This window comes from Triticum aestivum, chromosome 2B, assembly GCF_018294505.1.
Source record: "Triticum aestivum cultivar Chinese Spring chromosome 2B, IWGSC CS RefSeq v2.1, whole genome shotgun sequence".
Lineage (NCBI taxonomy): Eukaryota > Viridiplantae > Streptophyta > Magnoliopsida > Poales > Poaceae > Triticum > Triticum aestivum.
In genome coordinates this window covers 74,233,596-74,259,322 of record NC_057798.1, presented here as the reverse complement: position 1 = coordinate 74,259,322, position 25,727 = coordinate 74,233,596, and the positions used below count along the sequence as shown (strand labels likewise).

The window sequence follows — 25,727 nt, the reverse complement described above, 5'->3', positions numbered from 1 at the left end:
TCGGGGTCCAGGTGGCGCCAGGACGGCGCGGTCCCGCGGTGGTCGGGAGAAGGCCGAGGGCCGGCGGCGGCGCGGATGCGGCTCCAGCGAGCGCACAGGGGCCAAGGCGAGGGGAAGGACTTGGCGGCGGGGAGGAGGAGCTCGAGGCCGGCGGATCTGAGGTCGGGTGGCGACGATGATCAGGCGGCGGCAATGGCGGTTGCTCCTTGCCCGGATCTGCCCGGGGCAGAGCTGGCGGCGAGTTGTTGCGGCCGGCACGTAGAAGGGCGGCGGGGGTCGCGGTGAGGCGGCGGGGCAGAGCGGATCCGGCGGGGTCGGTAGTCGGGGGTGGGGCTAAGACGGGGAGGTTCGAGCGCAGGCGGGGTCGGCGGCGTGCTCGGGATCCGCCCTGATCCGATCGAGCGGGGGCGAGCGCTGCGGGGCGGCAGAGTCGGGTGCCGGCCTGGTCACGGCCTGGGCAGGCCTGCCCTAGGCCCGACGGGCCGCGACGGCGGGGAGGCGCGGGGAGACAGGTGGCGGCCCACGGTTGGGCGCGGGGCAATGGCTGGCGGCGACGCGGACGATGGGAGGAGGCCAAGTGGCGGTGGGGCAGCGGCTATGCATGAAAAACGAGGCGAGAGGGGCGGCTGTAGGTAGGGAAAGGGCTAGGGTAGGAATGCCCAAATTTGGAATGGAGGGGTGTATATGTAGGGTAGGTGCTAGGGTTAGGGGGTTTGGGTGGTTTTCAGACCCTCGGATCGCGATCTGACGGTCTGGAGCGGAGGGGTTGTAGGTGGGCTGCAAGTGGGCTATGTAGAGGGTGGGCTGCAAAGAGAAGGAGGGAAAGGGTCCGGTTCGTCTCGGGGTACCGGAAAGTGCGGCGGTTAACTCGGTTAACCGCTGGGGCATCAAACAACCTCCAAATGAAACAAAATTTGACAGGCGGCCTACCGGTGATATACCAAGACCGCTCATCAACTATCGGCCCATTCCGAGAATGTTCTTCTCCCGCTCACGAAACAAGATCTGGGAGGTGCGGCGGGTGCGTGTGAGAGTGTCGGATACCGAAACGGAACGGATAAAATGACTAACATGACCAGATGCAAGTTTTTGAAAACATGCAGATGAAATGCACGTGATGACATGGCAAAGTGCAACACGCAAGCAAATGACATGGCAACAACGACGAATAAACGGGAGACACCTGGCGCATCGGTCTCGGGGAGTTACACATATACTCACTCACTCGGTCCATCCATTTCATCTTTCTGGCCCCCAAAAGAAAATCTATTTCGGTTTTCCAATTTGTCTACATTTTCATTATCAAGTATTTATTGTTGGTTTTTTTAAGTTTCTTAAATAATTGATTGTTCCCATTATCCTTGAATAAACATGACCTAGCCCATTTATGCATACATTAAGCAAAAAGAATACGAATGCACATTATTGATCTGCAAGAGATAATTTTGACTTGAATGCACATTACCAATCTGCAAGAAGAGATGATTTTGAGGCGAATTGAATAATCACAGTGAATCAATCACAATGGAAGACAAATGTATGTAAAGTGTTTATGCACACACGGAAAGTCCTTATTGGTCAAAGATTATTTATTTGTTCGTACATGACCAGTAATTAGTTATAACGGTACCCATCATTACAGTGAGCATTCCTCCTCTCTTTTTTTTGCAAATATTGATTCCCGAGACAGAAGGACAACAAATTCACTTGTTTTTGTTGTTGATCGATGCCTACACACTTTTGTTTTTATTTTCAAAAATCCTGGTCAATCCAATCTAAATCAACGAGGAAAACAAAAGACATTTTTAGCTCTCAAATCGACGGTTCGTTTGGTTGGGGACAACACAGACTTTTTTTTGTTTTGAGAATTGCCCATCTGAACTCGGAATAAGTCCAACCTATCCGCGGCCACAATCAGAAATTCATCATGGGTATTACGTACATCATAGGTGCATGAATCAACAGCTAAAGCAGGCATTTTTATTTTTAGCACATTGGAGAGCCGTCACATTGGCCTTCCTCCGCCCGTAAATGAGTTTGAAACCCTGAAATTCAACGGTTCATCTATTGAATTTTATGATTCCAGCCACTCATGAGGACAATAAATGAATAAAATACTCATGATATACATTTCACGCACGCGCGCACGTGTGGAAAACTGGAAGCCACTCCTCATGCATGCACGTACCCTTCCGCCCGCCCTCGTGCTCCTTTGAACCAACCAAACTCCTGTCACCTTCTTAGATCCTTCAGATACACATATAAAACGCACACTTGCACGCACCCAGGAGCATATATAAGCACCCAGAACTCGATCAGGACGTAAACCAGATTCCTAATCCACTACATCAAGCAACGTTAGCCTCAACTTTCACGCACGCCATGGCCATGATGAAGATGACGCACGACGACTACGTCCACCTGTGCCTCATGGCGCTCGCCTCCGTGGCGACCGGCGGCGACCAAGCACAGGCAGCGAAGGGGCAGTGGCTGCAGACCGTGACTGCGGCGGCGCCAGCAGCCAGCGAGCTCAGGTTCCGGTGCTCCGTCTGCGGCAAGGCGTTCCCGTCTCACCAGGCGCTCGGCGGGCACAAGGCCAGCCACCGGAAACGGGCGGCGCTCGTGCTGCCGCTACAAAGCGTTTCGCCGGCGGAGGAGACGGTGGCATCGTCGACGTCGTCTGGCGTCGGCGGGCACAGGTGCTCCGTGTGCCACCGGAGCTTCGCGACGGGGCAGGCGCTCGGCGGGCACAAGAGGTGCCATTACTGGGACGGGCTGTCGGTCTCGCTGACGGCGTCCGCGTCGCGTTCCGGCTCCGGGTCGTCCGTGAGGGATTTCGACCTCAACCTGACGCCGGTGCCGGAGAAGGCCGCCGGAGGCATGCGAAGGTGGGGAGAGGAGGAGGAGGTGCAGAGCCCCTTGCCGCTCAAGAAGCGGCGGCTGTCAAGTCCTTCCTTGGAGCTTAATTTAATACTCCTTGATTGATTACTTGTGCTAGACTTGTCAGTCCCACCGTTCGTTCATTGTTTATTTCCACTTTTGTTTTTGAGCCTATTGTTTATTTCCACTTGAGAGCTCCGTTTGCGATTACCTCTTGATTTGTACAGTATCTGCTGATTCACTTGTGACTTTTGGTCAACTGCTAACACATTTGATGCAATAAATTTGGCATAGGATGCATGGTTGTTCAATAGGCAAAACAGTGGCATCAATTTATCGGAAATAGTATAAGTGAGAGTATATACCCCAGTGATTCTTTCTGACTTTATGTAAGTTTGAGCAATGAAGTGTGATCCTTAATCAGAATGCTTATTACCAGCGAGGAGTTTCCTTCAACTCTAGTATCTTTGACGATCAAAGAAGCACAATAAAAGTAAAGATTCAACTCTAGTTAAGTTTAATTTCAAAAAACTTATGACAAAATCAAGTGAGCTCTCTTATGTTCTGCTCATGAAAGATTTCCCTGAACATTATGTCCAATGGATTAAGCATAATGTTCTGGGTGGTAATGTAACAATCATGGTCAATGGTCAATTAAGGCCCTATTTTAAAACACAGAAAGGATTGAGGTAGGGGGACGCCTTCTCACCTAATAGGTAAAACATAGTTGTAGAAGTCTGTTACAGAATCTAGTTCAGAGACCTAATGATAGTGGTTTAATTAGTGGTGTAAGTGCCATGGATGTAGGGCTTAGCATGCTCCGATATGTTCATAACACAATCTTTTGAATGGAAGCGGATTCAATTCAGAAAGTGCAAACAATTTAAAAGATATCCTCTATTTATTAGAGAATTTGCCTGGTCTAAAGATAATTTTTAATAAAAGTGAATGTGATGCTTTGGAGAAGTTAGATCTGATTTAGACGCTTATAGAGACAATTTAACAGGGTTGCTAGAGTTCTTCCTATGAACATTGGCATTCCCTCATTATTCTAAATTAAGAAATGGTGATGAAATAAAGTAGAAGGTACAGTAGGAACTTGGCAAGGCGATGTCCTATGGTGCCACATTAATTTTGTTAAGACCGTGTCTCGGTAATATTCCGTAGGGATTTTTATATTACTACCCTTAGGCCTAGTTCCTTTGGTGGTTTCTCCCATAAGCCTCCCCTCCTCGGCTTCTCCCAGAAGACAACCCTCCCTCCCAATTCATTTGATTGCCTTCGGCACAATTCTCGGACCATATTGTGCCCCTTATATGTGCTATACATCCACTTACATGGGACTCGAGGAAAATTTAAAAAGGAAAAACTCCTCTCTCTCTCTCTCTCTCTCTCTCTCTCTCTCTCTCTCTCTCTCTCTCTCTCATACACACACACTTGCATGTGGGACCAAAAACAAGAAAATGAAACGAATTAGCATAACTTGAACTTTCGTAGTTGGGATTGCAGCTCAGTCGCAATCTTTTGGTGTTCAATATGCTCCCATAGCTTCTACCCCATCACTCCTCAAGTTGATCATGTAGCTTATTGCACTTTCTCCATGCAAAACAAGCTCTGGCGTTTTTCTCTTCCAGCTTCTTTTGTGGTTCAAGTTGTTGCAATAGCACCCATAAAAGAAAAAAAAATCTTGCAACAACAATATAATGTATTGCAGTAGCGTTATATAAGAAACCGAACATCAAGTGAAAGCGTTAATCATGGTTAACAAAGCTACAAAATGTACTATCTTTGAATGGGTCCTAAAAATATAATTTCTGGCACAGAATGGACTCAAGAAGATTGCTTGTCAAATCCACATTTACAGCATGATCCATACTTATAATTGTGATTATATATCATGCGTACAAGATGACTATGTTTAAGAAAAGCAAAAAGGTCTTGGGTTAACTTCTATGCAATTTGCAGGGCTTGCTAGGTCTATACAACACAGAACAGCATGCAAAGCCAAGAATGCAAATGTCACGTCAACTCAGAGCAACTAGGAAATTCAATACTCTAGAGCAAATAAAATGATCATGCTCTTGGATGTTCCCCTTAATGGTTACGCATAACGGAAAAAATAGCGAAGAAATCTGGATGAAGAAAAATATGTATCAAGATCGATCCACACAAAATAGAAAAAAAAATACCACATGGCTTAAACTAGCAAAACTTATCCTCATGCATGGAACTCCACACAGTTTGGAGTGGCTCTTGGACGCATACCTTCTCCCCATGTAAACCTTCTCCTAATACGCTCTTTGTTCCCGGCCAGATCCATCCCCACTTGAAGTAGGGACACGATGAATAGGAGATTTGGATACCTCACGATGAATAGAGGGGAAATGAGGGAGCTTCATGAGAGAAGAATGCCAGACATGCCTAGGTGATAGGCACGGGTGCATAGGACGGTAAGACAAAGAAGTATGTGGTCTAGTTTAGCGTAGAGAATTTATGAACATTATGGGACCCACTCTTGCTTTATGTCATATTCATTCGGTTCAATAAATGCATTCTCATTTTCCGCAAATAAAAACCAACAAAAGTGATTTTATAGGTTGAATTTTTTGTGAATCTTAAAGAAACTTTACAGGAATACGTAATGGTGATAGTTCATTTACCCATGTGTGCACGTAAACATCCCAATTATTTGCAATTTTGCTATTTTTCAGTCGAGTGGTTTACAATTCACTTTCACTCAAATCTGTGGCCATTCGTTTGAGATGGTGCTTTCGGGCCCGTTTGTGATGTCGGGCATAGCTTTGTTGTCGGATCAACCCGTTGCAGTCCATTTTTGGTTAACTGTCTTTCACCCCTTTGATATTCCATTTTCGTGATTTCCCATTTCTTTAGGCGGTATTGTTCAAAAAGTTCATAAGAGAGGAGAGGGCTACACCAGTGAAGCACATGAGGCGATTTCTTCCTCGTCCATGGCGATCGAGAGCTCTTCGTCCTCACTTGATTTTCGCTCTGGTGTCATGTGGTTTCAGTTTGTTGTGGTCATCTTCACCCTTCCCCCTTTGGAGTTCTTCCTAATCTAGCGGTTTGATTTGATTCCTCTGTTGTGGATGTAGCTGTACTTGAATGTGTAGTCGTAGCGGTGGATTTTCCTCGTGTTTTTGTTGCAAATGTGGTTGTAGGTGCATGGATGTAGTGGTTGATTCGATTTCATATCTGCGGGCCTGGGTGTTTATTCCACCTGCACTTTTTGTCGTTAGATGTAGTGGTATGGTTTATTTCCCCTAGTCATTTGATTCTTTTGGTTTGTGTGATGTAGATGTAGGTGTTGATGGTGTATCCTTTGTGTGAATTTGTTTGCCCTTGTAGTTTGATTTTGGCCTGCCCCCGTGATGTACATGTAGCTGCTAATCCTTTGCTCTGAATTTGTTTCTTGTAGTCGTTTTTATTTAGTTACTTTCGGTTTTGTAGTGGCTTCTGATGTGTTTTCTTCCGGCTGATAATGTTCAAGTTCTGTAGGCTTCTCATGGTCCCCATTTGTATGGTTGTCATGGTCTTGTTTCTACTTGCCTTCTCCTCCTTTCCTCCCGCGTCGCTCCCGTGGGCGACGGGGAGGAACCTAGCAGCCGCCACCCCAAGTCCCCTCCGAGCCCTCCCTCCTCCCCCGCCGCCGCCACAGGACGCGGTCGGGCGAAGCCCTGCCGTCGTCGGCGGCGGCGGGTCTTCTCGCCCCTCGAGTGCAGGGTGCTGGCGCGGGCCGGGGCTGCTGGTCCGGGGCGCCGCGTGCTCGCGGGTCGTGGTGGCGCGACGGAGAGCCCTCCGGCGGTGCTGCTTGGAGACCTCTGGTGGCGTGGCTGGCTGCGCTGAGGTGGGGCGTGCCCTCGGCGCCGGTGGCTGCGGATCGAGGTCCGCCTGGATCTGGATTGAGTGACTGGCGGCTGTGGGCGGCGCGGGTGGTCTGTGCGCAGGTGGCCTGGGCAGCGAGGATCTGCGGCCCGGTGGCCTGCTCCGGCGCGTGGTGGAGTGGCTCGGGTGGCCTGTACGGCGCTCGGGCGGTGGCGCGTGGGCTTGCTCGCGGGCAGGCCGGGGGGAGATGCGGCGGCAGCTGCACCATGAGGTGGGCCGGTGGACGTCGGACCATGGGGATTGTGTGATGTGCAGTGCTCTGATTTGGATGTGTGGAGGAGCTCCGGTTGAAAGTCTAGCACTGACTTCGGGTCGGTGACGGCAACGGCGGCGCCATGGTGTGGGTGGAGCAGGAGCTGCTGGTTCTCGGCCTTGGAGTACTGCTACTCCAACGGCGTGAATCTGGGGCGCGTGATGGCGGGGTTGTGATGCTCGGATGCCGGGGCGGCGGCCCCGGACCTCTTCTTCAACGATGGCGGCCATGGTGGCTGCGTGGGCAGCGCCACGGCTGGATCTCGGGGCGCCGGTACTCTGCGGCAGTGCGTCGGCCCTCGGACGTGCTATGGACGCTTGGTGCTGGCCAGTGGGTTGGCTGTAGCTGCTGCGTGGGGCGCCGGATCTGACCAGACATGGTTGGTTCTGGCTCCTGCGATGGTGATGGGGTTGCCTGGTCGGTGGCTCTGCGTGGTGCAGGTGGCGGCGGCGAGGCTGTTCTGATCGGCGGCTCCTGGCTCTGGCGGTAGGTGGTGGTTCAGGCGGGCGGTGGCTCTCATGTGCCGGTTCGAGGGGAGGGTTTCCTTTGGCTGCTCGGGGAGAAATCCTTGCTCAGGCCTTGGCCGAAGCCGGCGGCGGCGACGCTTATGGGCGCCGCACACCTTCTTGGAGGAGTCGTCGTTCGAGGGCCTTTGACCTCTTCTCTCGCACTCCGGGGGAAACCCTTGCTCCAGGTTCTTGGAGCGGATGATGGCGTCGCTTCGGTGTCGCGGTCCTTCTTGGAGGCATCGTTCTGGAGTGGCATTGGCTGGTGAGAGTCATGGGCTCGGGTGGTGCACGGCCTCGGGGCTGGCGTGGAAGTCGGAGCGGCGGCTCCGGATCTCGTCATCATGGAGGGGTGCCGGCATTGGTCATGTGGGTGGCAGTGTCGTTGGCCAGCCTGGTGCGCGGCCTTGGGGTCGGCGTGGATGTCGGAGCGGCGGCTCCGGATTCGGTGGTTGGGTGTCGGCTCCGGTTGCTCGGGTGACGAAGCCGACGGCTTGCCTGGTGCGCGGCCTCGGGGTCGGCGTGTAGGTTTTCTGTCTGTACGTCGGAGCGGCAGCTCCGGAGATGGTTGTAGGGTGTCGGCTCCGGTTGCTCGGGCAGCAGAGCAGGCGGCTCGCCTGGTGCGCGGCCTTGGGGTCGGCGTGGATGCCGGAGCGGCGACTTCGGTCTTGGTTGTAGGGTGTCGGCTACGGGTTGCTTGGGTGACGGAGCCGGCGGCTCGGATGGAGCGCGGCCTTGGGGTCGGCGTGTGTTGACGGTGCCTTGTTGAGGGCGTGTGTTGTAACGGTTTTCGCCCGGGTTTCCGTTAATTAACCGGGCAACTCTCTTCTGTTTAATGAATGAAAGTGGCAAATCTTTTGCCCTGTTTCAAAAAAAATGGTCTTGTTTCTACTACCTCGTCCTTGTTTCTCTTGTTTGTTCCTCTCGTTGTTTCCTTGGTTATCCTTCCCTCTAATCATAAATTTAGTTTATTTCTTTTCTGAAACCTAATGAACAATCACATTGATAGGATTTTCAGTGTAATTACAATTCTACTGTAGTGTGAACTCGGGGGGTACTTACAATGTAATCACAGCGTAATTTCCAGTGTAAACCACAATGCAATTACAAAAATTACATTGTAATTTTAAGGGTAATTACACCGTAATATTTTAGGGTAATCACAATGCTAATTTTGTAATTACTGTGTAATATCAGGGGTAGTTATAGCATAAACTTTCAGGGGTAATCACTTCGTGAACTACTGGGAATAGTAGTTTAATTTCAGGTACATCACAAGGTCAATTACTGTGTAATTTCAGGGGTAGTTACAATGTAATTTAATGATATTTATGATGTAATTACATTGTAACTTCAAGTAAATTACAGTGTAATTTAGTGCAGTTTTAGTGTAGTTACACTATAAGTCATAGGGCAATCACACTATAATTTCAAGGTTATTATAGTGTATTTTCAGGGCAATTTCTTGTGGTTTGCTTGGGTTTGTCTTTGTTGGGTAGTATTGCATCCTTTTACATGACCATTTGTGTTGTTTGTCCATGTTTTTGGGTAGTATTGCGTCTAACTTTACTCCTATATACTGTCAATTTTGTACTAATTTTTCAGTAGTAAACGCCAGCAGTTGATTCTAGTTGTTTTTAAGATACTTTGATGTGCATAGAAATTCCTGCTGACTATTATGTAATTTCTATGTTTTGCTACTGTGAATCGGTTTCTTTTTGCCCCTTGTGCTTCTGAAATGATTTTTTTTTCTGCCAGTGTATGCACTAGTTCATGTGGTATGGCCAGTTCTTGGGCTTTGGAACAAAATTGGCCATTTCTGTTGATTTTAACCGGAGTGTTGTGTGGAATAAACCGTGTGGATTAGAGAGTATGTGATATGTTCTTTCTATTTGGTGATTGCACAGGTTCTTGGGTCTCAGAGATGGAGGAAAATTCACTAGACATGAGAAAAGGAGTTGGAACTGAAGAATTTTCTGACATGTGGTTGTTCTCTTGTATGATCTTTCATGGTTCTCCCTCAATTTGTTTATTTATTTGCATTTACTTATATTTTCCAGTAGTTCAATTGTGAATGTATAGTTCGGTGTAAATTCATCACTAGTTTGTTACTATGTGTGAGCCTTGCTTTGGTTTGTTGTTTCTAGTTCAGAGAATATCGTCAGTGCAAATGTTCATGATTTACAGTGTGTTATAATAAGGGAGTATTTCGTTCCGATTTGTGTCAGTGATCATGCAGAAATTTTCTCTTCTTCCTTCGTCTAAATCTTCTCCCACTTCCAGGTTTCTTTCTGTTTCCTTCCTTCTTTTCCATCAGCTTTTCCACTAAGTTTCCTTTAAAGAGGTTTGGTGTAAGGCTTTTTATGGGAGCCTCTATTTTTGGTATCGTGAAGTTGGTGGGGCCTTTGATCCACGTAGTCACTTGATTTTTCTGGCACTTTTTTTATTAGCGGGTTAAAGTCGGTTCAGTGGGAGAGCCGATTGTCTTTTCGTTGGGTTTTAGTTCAAAAGACTCCACTCATACATATAAGGTTACATCCATACATTTAACATGTTATAATTGAATACAATTTGAATGAATGTCAATTGACTTTTATTAGATGTGAAAGTCACTAGCATTATTTACAATAAACTTTTATACTTACTTATAACTCATTTTTGTAATATCACAATCATAGTTGATATACTTTTGTATGTAATTTGTGATATTAACTAGATGTTAATTATGCTAAATACTAATAACGGTCTTGTTTAACAAAGATGTTGTGTGCTCAATTTGAAATGTTTTTGTAATGGAATTTACATTATTTATGTTTTCTGTCGCTACATTAAGCGCTAAAAGATATTTAAAATTAATCTCCATAAATGTGAGAAAAATATAAACACACAAATATTTTCTTTTGCAGATTTATTTCTTATACTAATTACACGGACATAGTGTATATATCTATGTATGCATCTTCAAGTATCCTGGTAGAGATCTCTGAAGCGCATGGTCTAAAAAATATCTTGATGTCGGTTTATAGTTTATATAAATAAGAAAATTCTAGAGCATATAATTATTTACAAGGAGCTTGCCACCAAATCTTTAGCATGTTGAATTATCCTTTCTAGGAAATTTGTCTCTTCTTTGAGGGGACACCACCTCTCCCCCACTCCCGTCCCGCTCCTAGGGTTCCCACACCGCCGCTGGCGGCTCCCCTACACGGAGCCGCCGTCGCGTCCGGAGCCTGCCATCGCAACTAGCCCTCCCCCGCTCCCCTACCCCTCCCCTCCCCGTACCCTCGCGTCGCCCCCCAAGCGACGTGACCAGGGGCCTCCTCACCGCTCCTCTCTAGCTCTCCTCCCTCGCCGCTGCCTCCTACCGCTGCGCCACCGGGCCTTGGCCATGTGGTGCTGGCGGCGGCGGGCCTTCCTCCCCCCCACACGGCACCACCCTGCTCAGATGATATTTGCTGGCGGCGGTGCTGCTCGGCCGGCATCGGTGCGGCCCGTCGGTGGTGGTGACGCGGGCCCGGTGGCTCTCGACGCGATGGTGCGGCCGTTGGCCTTGGGGCGGCGCAGTGGTGTTGTGGCTGGCGGCGCCTGCCCAACCCAGATCTAGGCCCATTTCGGCCCCATCTGAGTTGGGGCGGGCCGGTGGCTGAGCGCTCGGCGGTGATGTACCCTGGGGGTGGCGTGGTGGCGACTGTCTCGGGCGGTGAGGACTTCGTCGGTTGTCGTGCTGCAGCGTGGTGACAGGACTGTCCGGGTCCAAGTGGGCCTAGTCAGGCCGTCGTGGCCTGGCAAGTCCTCATCGTTGCATCTAGTCGGCTCCGCTGCGGCGGTGGAGGCTGTCCCCTCCCTCTGGTCAAATTGTGTTCACTCCCGTGGTCGGTGTCTCCTCTGCCTCTCCATGTCTCATGTCGATAGCTCTAGTGAGGCGGTGAGGGTTGTCCGGTAATCGTGGTGGCACAAGCTGGTGGGTGGTTGAGAGGGTGGTGCATTTCGAAATGTCTGGGGTGGTGGTGGTGGTTGTGGGTCGGGAGAAACCCCTATCGACCTGTCCGGCACCGATGCGATAACGCATGCGGGCGCCGTCGAACCTTCCTGAGAGGCATCGGGTATACCCCTTCCCCACTATCCCTCGCGTACCGGGAGAAACCCTAGAACTTGTTCGGGCAACAGCAGCGACATCGTCGCATTTCCTTCTTGAAGGTGTTGCTTGGGGCGCGACGCTTTAGGATGCTTGGAGCGTGGTGGTACTTCTTCAGAGGGTGCAACGGTTGCCGATCCTCCTTTCTTCATTGATCTACATGTGTCGGCATTTATTTCTATTTCTTCTTGTTGTTTTTCTTTTGGGCTTATCTATGCTGCGGACCCAACGAGCTGGATGTATCGGATGTTTCGCGTGTTTGCTTTATAATATAAAGCAGGGGGAAACCCTTTATCGTCAATTATCCTTTCTACTCCCTCCGTTCGGAATTACTTGTCGTAGAAATAGATGTATCTAGATGTAATTTAGTTCTAGATACATCCATTTTCGAGACAAGTAATTCCGAACGGAGGGAGTAGATGAAATGTGTCTCACATGTACATCCGGTTCAAGAATCCTATGATACATACATGGATATGCTTCATTACATAACAAAGATAGCCTTCATATATAATATAACATGTACCGATTAATTGTCTCTCGACCTTTAAAATTAGTTTACATCTCATATCAATGGTGTCGCCTTCCCTATCTTTCTCTGATCAACACATGCACATATGCGCACACACTAACAAACACACATGCACGAGTGTCTGTTTTGGTCCATCTGAAAATGCAGAAATGATGTGGTGTTGTGACACCCCGGCTCAGAGCAACCGGTTTACCTTGCATTGCCAACCCAGGGATCATGTCTTCTGGCAAAACACAACATCTTGGTACAGAAAACAACCGCTTTATTGATACTAGCGGAAGCATAGTGCAGTATTACATCAAGTAGCGAGGCCAAGCGGCACACTCGGTGCTGCTGAACAATATGTACATTATTTAGTGAACATAAAGGGGCCTCGATCACGACAACTATGCGGCAGCAGAACGACGATGAAGCGGGACTCCATAGCACAGGGACACCGATATGGACATGATCTAGACACGGCAGCACTCCGATCTAGTTAGACTTTCCTGAAATCTGGCATAACATGCCAGGTCAGTACATTGAATGTACTTGCAAGCTCACAACAAGCATAAACATAATGATGAACAATATCATGACATTTAATCAAGTGAAATGCAAATAACAACATGCTACTCATGCCCTGCAACCAAACTTGTGCACCGAGTCCCTTGGACTCTCTTACCGCGGGTTGCCTCGCAACCAAGCGGTGATCATTCACGGATCACAAACGGAACCACACTCGGTTCAAGCCATGGTCAGTCTCACTAACATCATCATAATGTAACCAGTGCCATGCAAATAACTTAGTGTGCAAGATTACTTTATAAAAGTTGATTCATGGTGTGACTTACTTACGAAATGGGCCCTTATCCGCGGGCGCGGCTATCGATAGATTTAATACACTCTGCAGAGGTAGCGCACTGTACCCACACCATGGAACCCATGTCCTCGCACTCCCATTCGGGTGGACCAATGACATTTCGACGGAACTCTCCCATTGACTTGACACTCTCTCGGCCACTCCGACTAACTCCCCACTAGGCTAAGTCATGGGTGGCCCCGTGCCTACCAAAGGCATCACGGCCATCGTCGTGGCAAAACAAAAAAACGATCCCAAACGGGGACAAGGTACCATCTCAACAATAATGGGCACCCAAGGTTACGGCTACTTACCAGGACAGGGTAACGCAAGCCCAAAACCTTCCCTCGTTGGAGGCACCGACAAGAGGCATGACAACGGACCAACTAACGGCATTCCCATAAAGGCAAATGTGGTTGCACTGGGCAGCTAATACGTCTCCGTCGTATCTACTTTTCCAAACACTTTAGCCCTTGTTTTGGACTCTAACTAGTATGATTTGAATGGAACTAACCCGGACTGACACTGTTTTCAGCAGAATTGCCATGGTGTTGTTTTATGTGCAGAAAATAAAAGTTCTCGGAATGACCTGAAACTCCACGAAACACCTTAGAAAAAACAATAAAAAATCCTCGCCAAAGATGAAGACCAGGGGGCCCACACCCTATCCACGAGGGTGGGCCCCCTGGGCGCGCCCCCCTACCTCATGGGTCCCCTGGTGGCCCTCCGACGCCAACTCCAACTCCATATGTTTGCTTTCGGGGAGAAAAAAATCAAAGAGAAGAAATCATCGTGTTTTATGATACGGAGCCACCGCCAAGCTCTAATCTCTCTCAGGAGGGCTGATCTGGAGTCCATTCGGGGCTCCGGAGAGGGGGATTCGTCGCCGTCGTCATCATCAACCATCCTCCATCACCAATTTCATGATGCTCACCGCCGTGCGTGAGTAATTCCATCGTAGGCTTGCTGGACGGTGATGGGTTGGATGAGATTTATCATGTAATCGAGTTAGTTTTGTTAGGGTTTGATCCCTAGTATCCATTATGTTCTGAGATTGATGTTGCTATGACTTTGCTATGCTTAATGCTTGTCACTAGGGCCCGAGTGCCATGATTTCGGATCTGAACCTATTATATTTTCATGAATATATGTGAGTTCTTGATCCTATCTTGTAAGTCTATAGTCACCTACTATGTGTTATGATCCGGCAACCCCGAAGTGACAATAATCGGGACCACTCCCGGTGATGACCTTAGTTTGAGGAGTTCATATATTCACTATGTGCTAATGCTTTGTTCCGGTTCTCTATTAAAAGGAGGCCTTAATATCCCTTAGTTTCCAATAGGACCCCGCTGCCACGGGAGGGTAGGACAAAAGATGTCATGCAAGTTCTTTTCCATAAGCACGTATGACTATTCGGAATACATGCCTACATTACATTGATGAACTGGATCTAGTTCTGTGTCACCCTATGTTATGAGTGTTACATGATGAACTACATCCGACATAATTATCCATCGCTGATCCGGTGCCTACGAGTTTTCCATATACTGGTTCCCGCTTATTTACTCTTCCGCTGCTACTGTTACGATCACTACAAAATACCAAAAACATTACTTTTGATGTCTTTACTTTTGTTACTGTTACCACCACTATCATATTACTTTGCTACTAAACACTTTGCTGCAGATACTAAGTTTCCAGGTGTGGTTGAATTGACAACTCAGCTGCTAATACTTGAGAATATTCTTTGGCTCCCCTTGTGTCGAATCAATAAATTTGGGTTGAATACTTTACCCTCGAAAACTGTTGCGATCCCCTATACTTGTGGGTTATCAAGACCTTTTTCTGGCGCCATTGCCGGGGAGCATAGCTCTATTCTTTGAGTCACTTGGGATTTATATCTGCTGGACACTATGAAGAACTTGAAAGACGATTGAACTACTATTTTGCCCTCAACTACGAGGGGAGGTAAGGAACTGCCATCTAGCCTTGCACTAGATTCTCCTTCTATTATAAGTAAGCTTGCGACACCTAAACCTGCTACTGCTATTAATTCTGATATGTCGCATGTTATTGATGATGCCACTTCTGCTATGCATGATACTTACGATGAAACCACTTCTATGCTTGATACTACTGTGCCCCTTGGTGAATTTCTTGATGAGCAAACTGCTAGGTCTAGAGAAAGAGAAATTATTGCACCTGAATACGATGATGAGAGTGATGATGAAAATATGCATGCTATTCCTGAAGGTTATCTTTTTGATGCAGAATCTTCTGCAGCTATTTTTGCTTGCCAGGATAGATATGAACTTAAGAGGTTGCTAGTTAAATGGAGTAAAGAATCTTTTAGAGATAGAATGAGACCCGACCCTGCTTTTGCCACTTCACGTATTTGTGTTGCCGATAAGGATTATTATGATTTTTCTATTGATCCAGATATAATTACTTTGGTTGAATCTGATCATTTTTATGGCTATGAATCTGAAACTGTTGTGGCACATCTTACTAAGTTAAATGATATAGCTGCCCTATTTACTAATAATGAGAGATCGTTCTACCTTTATTTACTCAAAATATTTCCGTTCTCATTAAAGGGTGATGCTAAGATATGGTTTAATTCTCTTGATCCTGGTTGTGTGCAAAGTCCCCAGGATATGATTTATTACTTCTCTGCTAAATATTTCCCTGTTCATAAGAAACAAGCTGCTTTGAGGGAAATATACAACTTCGTGCAAATTGAAGAAGAGAGTCTCCCACAAGCTTGGGGGAGGCTTCTCAAGTTACTTAATGCTTTGCCTGATCATCCTCTTAAGAAACCTGAAATACTTGATATCTTTTATAATGGACTAACCGATGTTTCTAGAGATTACCTGGATAGTTGTGCTGGTTCTCTTTTCAGGGAAAGAACACCGGATGAAGCTGAAATTCTATTGGACAATATGTTGACAAATGAAAATAATTGGGCACCTCCCGAGCTAGCTCCTGAGCCAGTTCCTGAGCCAATAATTGAGCCTATTCCTAAACCAACTCCGAAGAAGAGAGGTGTTCTATTTCTCAGTCCCGAAGATATGCAAGAGGCAAAGAAATCTATGAAAGAAAAAGATATTAAAGCTGAAGATGTTAAGAATTTACCTCCTATCGAAGAAATACACGGTCTTAATTTACCACCTGTTGAAGAAGTATATGATCTAAATTACTTATTTACTGAAGAACCTCCCGATACCCCGACACAGGTAGTAAAGGTAAATTCTCTCTATAGATATGATAAAGCTGAAGTCCCTCCTACTAAAATTGTTAGTCAGTGCTTGGATGAGTTTGATAACTTTATGTTTAAGCAAGATGACTTTAATGCTTATTTTGGTAGAAAATTAAAACAAGATGCTTATATGATTAAACGCTTGGGTGATTATATGGCTGATATTAGAGATGAACTTAAACTTGTTAGCAAACATGCTTCTATGGTTACCACTCAAGTAGAACAAGTACTTAAAGCTCAAAAAGAAGTGTTTGATGAAATGAATAGTAAGAAAAATGATTATGCTGCTAGAGTGGCTACTAGAACTGGTAGAATGACTCAGGAACCTTTGTATCCTAAAGGCCACCCTAAGAGAATCGAGCAAGATTCTCAGAGAAATGATATTGATGTACCTAGTTCTTATAAAAGGAAGAAAAAGAAAAATGATAGGACTTTGCAAACTTCTAGTGAACCTATTGCTGAGCCACCTAAGAATCCAAATGATATCTCTATTTCTGATGCTAAAACACAATCAGGTGATGAACATGAACCTAGTGATAATGTTAATGATAATGTTCATGTTGATGTCCAACCTAGTAATGATAAAGATGTAGAAGTTGAACCTGTTGTTGATCTTGATAACCCATAATCAAGGAATCAACGTTATGATAAAAGAGACTTCGTTGCTAGGAAACATGACAAAGAAAGGGAACCATGGGTTCAGAAACCTATGTCGTTTCCTCCAAAACCATCCAAGAAAAAGGATGATGAGGATTTTGAGCGCTTTGCTGAAATGATTAGACCTATCTTTTTGCGTATGCGATTAACTGATGTGCTCAAAACAAATCAATATGCTAAGTATATGAAGGATATTATTACTAATAAAAGAAAGATACCCAAAGCTGAAATTTCCACCATGCTTGCTAATTATACTTTTAAGGGTGGAATACCAAAGAAACTTGGGGACCCCGGAGTACCTACTATACCATGCTCCATTAAGAGAAATTATGTTAAAATTGCTTTATGTGATCTTGGAGCCGGTGTTAGTGTTATGCCCCTCTCTTTATATCGTACACTTGACTTGAATAAGTTGACACCTACCGAAATATCTTTGCAAATGGCTAATAAATCAACTGCTATACCTGTCGGTATTTGTGAGGATGTGCCTGTTGTGGTTGCAAATGTTACTATTTTAACAGACTTTGTTATTCTCGATATCCCTGAGGACGATAGTATGTCTATTATTCTTGGGAGACCTTTCCTTAATACTGCAGGGGTTGTTATTGATTGCAACAAAGGCAATGTCACTTTTCATGTTAATGGCAATGCGCACACGATGCACTTTCCGAGGAAACAACCTCAAGTTTATAGTATCAACTCTATTGGAAAAATTCCATCGATTATATTTGGAGGTTTTGAATTTCCTCTCCCTACTGTCAAGAAAAAGTATGATATACTTATTATTGGGGATGTCCATATCCCCATTGAGGTAACATAGTGTTATTCGAAATTTCTCTGGTTCCATGTTAATCGGAATGAGTCTGTTAACAAGACTTGATCAACCTTGTTAGTGGGTTCATTTTGATGAACATGAGATGGATGAAACTAGAAGCACAACCTTCTGTACCCTTTTTATATTTTCTGTTATTTAGTAGAAATAAAGTAAAATAGTATTTTTCTGTCTGCTTCCTGACTTATCTGTGCAATATAAAAATATCCCGAAAATAAAAGTCCTCAGAATTCCATGCCAATTTAATATGATTTTTTCGGATTATTTGAGAATTTTCTGTGCAAAAATCACCGCGGGGGGAGCTGCCACCTGGTCATGAGGGTGGAGGGCGCGCCCCCTGCCTCGTGGGCCCACGATGGCCCTCCTCCACTTATCCTTGCACCCATCTTCTTCCTCTGTCTCACACAAACATGAAAAACCAAATCAAGCACGAGTTCCAGCCCCCGTTGCTGTGAATTTCAATCTCCTTGCTCGAAGCACCTCTCGCAAAACTGCTTGGGGAGATTGTTCCTTGGTATGTGACTCCTCCATTGGTCCAATTAGTTTTTGTTCTAGTGTTCTTTTCATTGCAAATTTGTGCTGCATAGGTGACCATGTTCTTGAGCTTGCATGTCAAATTTATATGGTTCCAAGTAGTTCCAATGCGTTATATAGGCTCTAGGCACTTGTAGGAGTTGTTGCTACCAATTTTATTGAAGTTGGTTCACTTTTATTTGAAGTTACTAAAAAAATTCAGAAATTTTTCAGAGGAGACATTATGATTAGGAGGATGTTCCAAGGTGGCTCTTCAAGGAAACAAGGTCCCAGGCTTGCAATACGCGATGATGACGAGGAACCACCAAGAGATGCTCCTGTGAGGCCCTGTGAATGGCCTTCGGAAAATTTTATGAATCAAGTGGGAATCAAAGAAGAATTTAGCGCATATTTGCGCAACGCCGGTCTTGAGGACTTTGATGCTGACAAAAGCCCCCAGTAACATGATCTCACAAGTTCATTTGTGAGGAGACAAAAGGAAGATATATTATTACCAGAGAGGAGGCAGATGAGTACGAGAAAAGAGCGGAGGCAGCCCGACGCTACACTGCAGCTCAGGAGGCGATAGCCGCTACATCACAGTATGACCCCAGCTTCACTTACGGGTATCCGCCAGGCCATCCCTGGCAATAGACCAACTTAGGCCAAAAGCCTAAGCTTGGGGGAGTACGTATTTCCCACCGACATTACATTCATGTTCACACACACTCATTGCTAGATGTCGGTGTTCATACTCTTTCACTGTAATATCCATGCTACTTTATTTTCTTTTTCCTGCTTTGTTCTTGTGTGTTTAATAAACCATTAGAAGAAAAAAATAGTGGTAGTTTATTTCTTTGATGTAGTAATTAAAAAGGAAAACCTAAAAATATTTCCCGTTCTTCTTTTGCTTGTTGGGAGCTTTCCCGTGTAAATAGTTTTATTTCTTTTCTTTTCTTTGGGGGTCAGTAGGAGAAGACCATGATTAAATTGTTGAAGTGGCTCTTATATGCATGACTGTTTATTTAACTTGGAGCCCATATTACTTGTCTTCTCTTGTTTATTGAATGCTTGCAGATTCCAGCTTAGTCCAATGCACGTGCACTCTTATTATTATTCACATCGTTCGGTCGTGCAAGTGAAAGGCAATAATGATGATATATGATGAACTTATTGGGATGAGAAAAGCTGGTATGAACTCGACCTCTCTTGTTTTTGTAAATATGATGATTCATCGTTCCTGAGTTAGCTATTATGAAGTAAGCATATTTGCAATGACATTTAGAGATTATAGTTGCTTGTGCCATGCATGATTAGCTATGAGTTATAATGGTTTACCTTGCGTGCCAACATGCTATTAGAATGATCATGATGTGGTATGATGGGATGGTATCCTCCTTTAAATCAATTGAGTGACTAAACTTGGCACATGTTCACGCATGTAGTTGAATCAAATCAACATAGCCTTCATGATATTTATGTTCATGGTGGATTATATCCTACTCATGCTTGTATTCGGTGTAAATTAATTTTAATGCATGTTTACGACTATTGTCGCTCTCTCAGTTGGTCGCTTCCCAGTCTTTTGCTAGCCTTCACCTGTACTAAGTGGGAATACTGCTTGTGCATCCAAACTCCTTAAACCCCAAAGTTGTTCCATATGAGTCCACTATACCTTCCTATATGCGGTATTTACCTGCCGTTCCAAGTAAATTTGTATGTGCCAAACTCCAAACCTTCAAATGAAATTCTGTTTTGTATGCTCGAGCAGCTCATGTTTCAACTAGGGTTGTCCTTATCTTCCATGTTAGGCGGTTATTCTCAAGAGGAGTGGACTCCGCTCCTCATTCACGAGAAAATGGCTGGTCACCGGGATGCCCAGTCCCATGCTTTATGCAAACTAAATCAAAATAATTGCAAACAAAACTCCCCTTGGGACCCGTTGAATGTTGGAGGCACTCGTTGTTTCGAGAAAGCCATGGATTGATGCATGTGGAGGAGGGGGAGTATAAACTTTACCATTCTGTTTGGGAACCGCCTATAATTTGTGTAGCATGGAAGATATCGTCATCTCATAGTTGTTGCGTTGACAACAAAAGTATGTCGCTCAAAATGTTATTCAATCTCTATTTTAAAACTGAGCTCTGGCACCTCTACAAATCCCTGCTTCCCTCTGCGAAGGGCCTATCTATTTACTTTTATGTTGAGTCATCATCCTTCTTATTAAAAAGCACCCGCTGGAGAGCACACTGTCGTTTGCATTCATTATAATTGGTTTACATTGGGTATGACTTGACTGGATCTCTTTTACCATGAATTATAATGTTTAGTCAGTCCTTGATCTTTAAAGGTGCTCTGCATTTATGTTTTGCGGTCTCAGAAAGGGCTAGCGAGATACCATTTTGTTATACCATGTTATGATTATTTTGAGAAAGTGTTGTCATCCGAGTTTTGTTATTATAGCCCGTTAGCTGATTATGCTATTGATATGATTAATTGTGAGACCTTTGTGTTATTGTGAGTATGGTTAGTTCATAATATTTGCTGAAACTTGAATTCTGGCTTTTCATGTCTACAACAACAAGAGCAAACAGAGTTTGTAAAAGATTTTCTTTTTCTCTTTAAGTTTGTCAACTGAATTACTTGAGGACAAGCAAGGGTTTAAGCTTGGGGGAGTTGATACGTCTTCGTCGTATCTACTTTTCCAAACACTTTTGCCCTTGTTTTGGACTCTAACTAGTATGATTTGAATGGAACTAACCCGGACTGACGCTATTTTCAGCAGAATTGCCATGCTGTTGTTTCATGTGCAGAAAATAAAAGTTCTTGGAATGACCTGAAACTCCACGGAACACCTTAGAAAAAACAATAAAAAATCCTCACCAAAGATGAAGACCAGGGGCCCACACCCTGTCCACGAGGGTGGGGTGTTGGGGAACATAGTAATTTCAAAAAAAATTCTACGCACACGCAAGATCATGATGATGACATAGCAACGAGAGGGGAGAGTGTTGTCCATGTACCCTCGTAGACCGTAAGCGGAAGCGTTAGCACAATGCGGTTGATGTAGTCGTACGTCTTCACGATCCGACCGATCCAAGCACCGAACGTACGGCACCTCCGAGTTCAGCACACGTTCAGCTCGATGATGATCCCCGGGCTCCGATCCAGCAAAGCTTCGGGGATGAGTTCCGTCAGCACGACGGCGTGGTGACGATGATGATGTTCTACCGGCGCAGGGCTTCGCCTAAACTCCGCGACGATATGACCAAGGTGGAATATGGTGGAGGGGGGCACCGCACACGGCTAAGGAACGATTCGTAGATCAACTTGTGTTCTCCTGGGGTGCCCCCCTGCCCCCGTATATAAAGGAGGGAGGGGGGAGGTGCGGCCGGTCTAGGAGGGGGCGCGCCAAGGGGAGTCCTACTCCCACTGGGAGTAGGACTCCCTCCTTCCTTGTTGGAGTAGGAGAAGGGGGGAAAGAGGGGGAGAGGAGGAAGGAAAGGGGGGCCGCACCCCTTGTCCAATTCGGACCAGAGGGGGGCTGCGCGCCTCCTTCCTTTCGGCCTCTCTCCTCTATTCCCGTATGGCCCAATAAGGCCCATATACTCTCCGGCGAATTCCCGTAACTCTCTGGTACTCCGAAAAATACCCGAATCACTCGAAACCTTTCCGAACTCCGAATATAGTCGTCCAATATATCGATCTTTACGTCTCGACCATTTCGAGACTCCCCGTCATGTACCCGATCTCATCCGAGACTCCAAACTCCTTCGGTACATCAAACTCATAAACTCGTAATATAACTGTCATCGAAACCTTAAGCGTGCGGACCCTACGGGTTCGAGAACTATGTAGACATGACCTAGAACCATTCTTGGTCAATAACCAATAGCGGAACCTGGACGCCCATATTGGCTCCTACATATTCTACGAAGATCTTTATCGGTCAAACCGCATAACAACATACTTTGTTCCCTTTGTCATCGGTATGTTACTTGCCCGAGATTCGATCGTCGGTATCCAATACCTAGTTCAATCTCGTTACCGGCAAGTCTCTTTACTCGTTACGTAATGCATCATTCCGTAAATAACTCATTAGCTACATTGCTTGCAAGGCTTATAGTGATGTGCATTACCGAGAGGTCCCAGAGATACCTCTCCGACAATCAGAGTGACAAAACCTAATCTCGAAATATGCCAACCCAACATGTACCTTTGGAGACACCTGTAGTACTCCTTTATAATCACCCAGTTACGTTGTGACGTTTGGTAGTACCCAAAGTGTTCCTCCGGTAAATGGGAGTTGCATAATCTCATAGTTACAGGAACATGTATAAGTCATGAAGAAAGCAATAGCAACATACTAAACGATCAAGTGCTAGGCTAACAGAATGGGTCAAGTCAATCACATCATTCTCCTAATGATGTGATTCCGTTAATCAAATGACAACTCTTTTGTCCATGGCTAGGAAACATAACCATCTTCGATAAACGAGCTAGTCAAGTAGAGGCATACTAGTGACACTATGTTTGTCTATGTATTCACACATGTATTATGTTTCCGGTTAATACAATTCTAGCATGAATAATAAACATTTATCATGATATAAGGAAATAAATAATAACTTTATTATTGACTCTAGGGCATATTTCCTTCAGTCTCCCACTTGCACTAGAGTCAATAATCTAGTTCACATTGCCATGTGATTTAACACCAATATTCATATCTGTATATGATTAACACCCATAGTTCACATCGTCATGTGACCAACACCCAAAGGGTTTACTAGAGTCAATAATCTAGTTCACATTGCAATGTGATTAACACCCAAAGAGTACTAAGGTGTGATCATGTTTTGCTCGTGAGAGAAGCTTAGTCAACGGGTCTGTCATATTCAGAGTCGTATGTATTTTGCAAATATTCTATGTCTTCAATGCTCTGCATGGAGCTACTCTAGCTAATTGCTCCTACTTTCAATATGTATCCAGATTGAGACTTAGAGTCATCTGGATCGGTGTAAAAGCTTGTATCATTGTAACTTTTACGACGAGCTCTTTTATCACTTCCATTATCGAGAAATATTTTCTTAGTCCTCACTAAGGATATTCTTGACCGATGTCCAGTGATCTACTCTTAGATCAAAATTGTACTCCCTTGCCAAACTCAGAGCAAGGTATACAATAGGTCTGGTTCACAGCATAGCATACTTTATAGAACCTATGACTGAGGCATAGGGAATGACTTTTCATTCTCTTTCTATTTTCTGCAATGGTCGGGTCTTGAGTCTTTACTCAACTTCACACCTTGTAACACATGCAAGAACTCCTTCTTTGACTGTTCCATTTTGAACTATTTCAAAAATGTATCCAGGTATGTACTCATTGAAAAATCTTATCAAGCGTCTTGATCTATCTATATAGATCTTGGTGCTCAATGTGTAAGCAGCTTCACCGAGGTCTTGCTTTGAAAAACTCTTATTCAAGTATCCTTTCATGCTATCCAGAATTTCCATATCATTTCCAATTAACAATATGTCATCCACATATAATATTAGAAATGCTACAGAGCTCCCACTCACTTTCTTGTAAATACAGGCTTCTTCAAAAGTCTGTATAAAACCATATGCTTTGATCAACTCATCAAAGCATATATTCCAACTCCGAGATGCTTGCACCAGTCCATAGATGGATTGCTGGAGCTTGCACATTTTGTTAGCACCGTTAGGATTGACAAAACCTTCTGGTTGCATCATATATAACTCTTCTTTAAGAAAACCATTAAGGAATGCAGTTTTGACATCCATTTGCCGGATTTCATAAAATGTGGCAATTGCTAACATGATTCGGACAGACTTAAGCATCGCTATAGTTGAGAAAATCTCATTGTAGTCAACACCTTGAACTTGTCGAAAAACTTTCGCAACAAGTCGAGCTTAGTAGATAGTAACACTACTATCAGTGTCCGTCTTCCTCTTGAAGATCCATTTATTTAACATGGCTTGCTGATCATCGAGCAAGTCAATCAAAGTTCATACTTTGTTCTCATACATGGATCCCATCTCAGATTTCATGGCCTCAAACCATTTCGCGGAATCTGGGCTCATCATCGCTTCCTCATAGTTCATAGGTTCATCATGATCTAGCAACATGACTTCCAGAACAGGATTTCCGTACCACTCTGGTGCGGATCTTACTCTGGAAGACCTACGAGGTTCGGTAGTAACTTGATCTGAAGCTTCATGATCATCATCATTAACTTCCTCACTAATCGGTGTTGGCATCACTAGAACTGATTTCTGTGATGAACTACTTTCCAATTTGGGAGAAGGTACAATTACCTTATCAAGTTCTACTTTCCTCCCACTCACTTCTTTCGAGAGAAACTCCTTCTCTAGAAAGGATCCATCTTAGCAACGAATCTTGCTTTCGGATCTGTGATAGAAGGTGTACCCAATAGTTACCTTTGGGTATTCTATGAAGACGCACTTTTCCGATTTGGGTTCGAGCTTATCAGGTGAAAACTTTTTCACCTAAGCATCGCAGCCCCAAACTTTAAGAAACGACAACTTTGGTTTCTCGCCAAACCACAATTCATAAGGCGTCGTCTCAACGGATTTTGATGGTGCCCTTTTTAAAGTGAATGCAACTGTCTCTAATGCATAACCCCAAAACGATAGTGGTAAATTGGTAAGATACATCATAGATCGCACTATATCCAATAAAGTACTGTTATGACGTTCGGACACACCATTAAGCTGTGGTGTTCCAGGTGGCATGAGTTTGTGAAACTATTCCACACTGTTTTAATTGAAGACCAAACTCGTAACTCAAATATTTGTCTCCGTGATCAAATTGCAGAAACTTTATTTTCTCGTTACGATGATATTTCCACTTCACTCTGAAATTCTTTGAACCTTTCAACTATTTCAGACTTATGTTTCATCAAGTAGATATACCCATATCTGCTCAAATCATCTTGTGAAGGTCAGAAAATAACGATACTTGCCACGAGCATCAACACTCATTGGATCACATACATCGGTATGTATTATTTCCAACAAGTCAGTAGCTCGTTCCGTTGTTCCGAAGAACGGAGTTTTAGTCATCTTGCCCAAAAGGCACGGTTCGCAAGCATCAAATGATTCATAACCAAGTGATTCCGAAAATCCATCTTTATGGAGTTTCTTCATGTGCTTTACACCGATATGACCCAAACGGCAGTGCCACAAATAAGTTGCACTATCATTATTAACTTTGCATCTTTTGGCATCAATATTATGAATATGTGTTTTACTACGATCGAGATCCAACAAACTATTTTCATTGGGTGTATGACCATCGAAGGTTTTATTCATGTAAACAGAACAACAATTATTCTTTGACTTTAAATGAATAACTTTATCGCAATAA

General features: G+C 44.8%; 1 protein-coding gene and 1 pseudogene across 1 annotated transcript; both read left to right on the top strand.

Moving 5' to 3' along the window:
• The first annotated feature begins 2,344 nt into the window (after positions 1-2,344).
• Positions 2,345-3,090, top strand: LOC123040512 (zinc finger protein 36-like). Its single transcript, XM_044463335.1, has one exon. The coding sequence runs from the start codon at positions 2,383-2,385 to the stop codon at positions 2,983-2,985; it is 603 nt and encodes a 200-aa protein (XP_044319270.1). The 5' UTR covers positions 2,345-2,382; the 3' UTR covers positions 2,986-3,090.
• A 4,028-nt stretch (positions 3,091-7,118) lies between these two features.
• On the top strand, positions 7,119-8,023 carry LOC123038978 (uncharacterized; annotated as a pseudogene).
• Positions 8,024-25,727: the final 17,704 nt, after the last annotated feature.

Excerpts from the sequence above, each read along its gene's own strand:
- LOC123040512 (XM_044463335.1), top strand. The coding sequence starts at position 2,383 with ATGGCCATGATGAAGATGACGCACGACGACTACGTCCACCTGTGCCTC.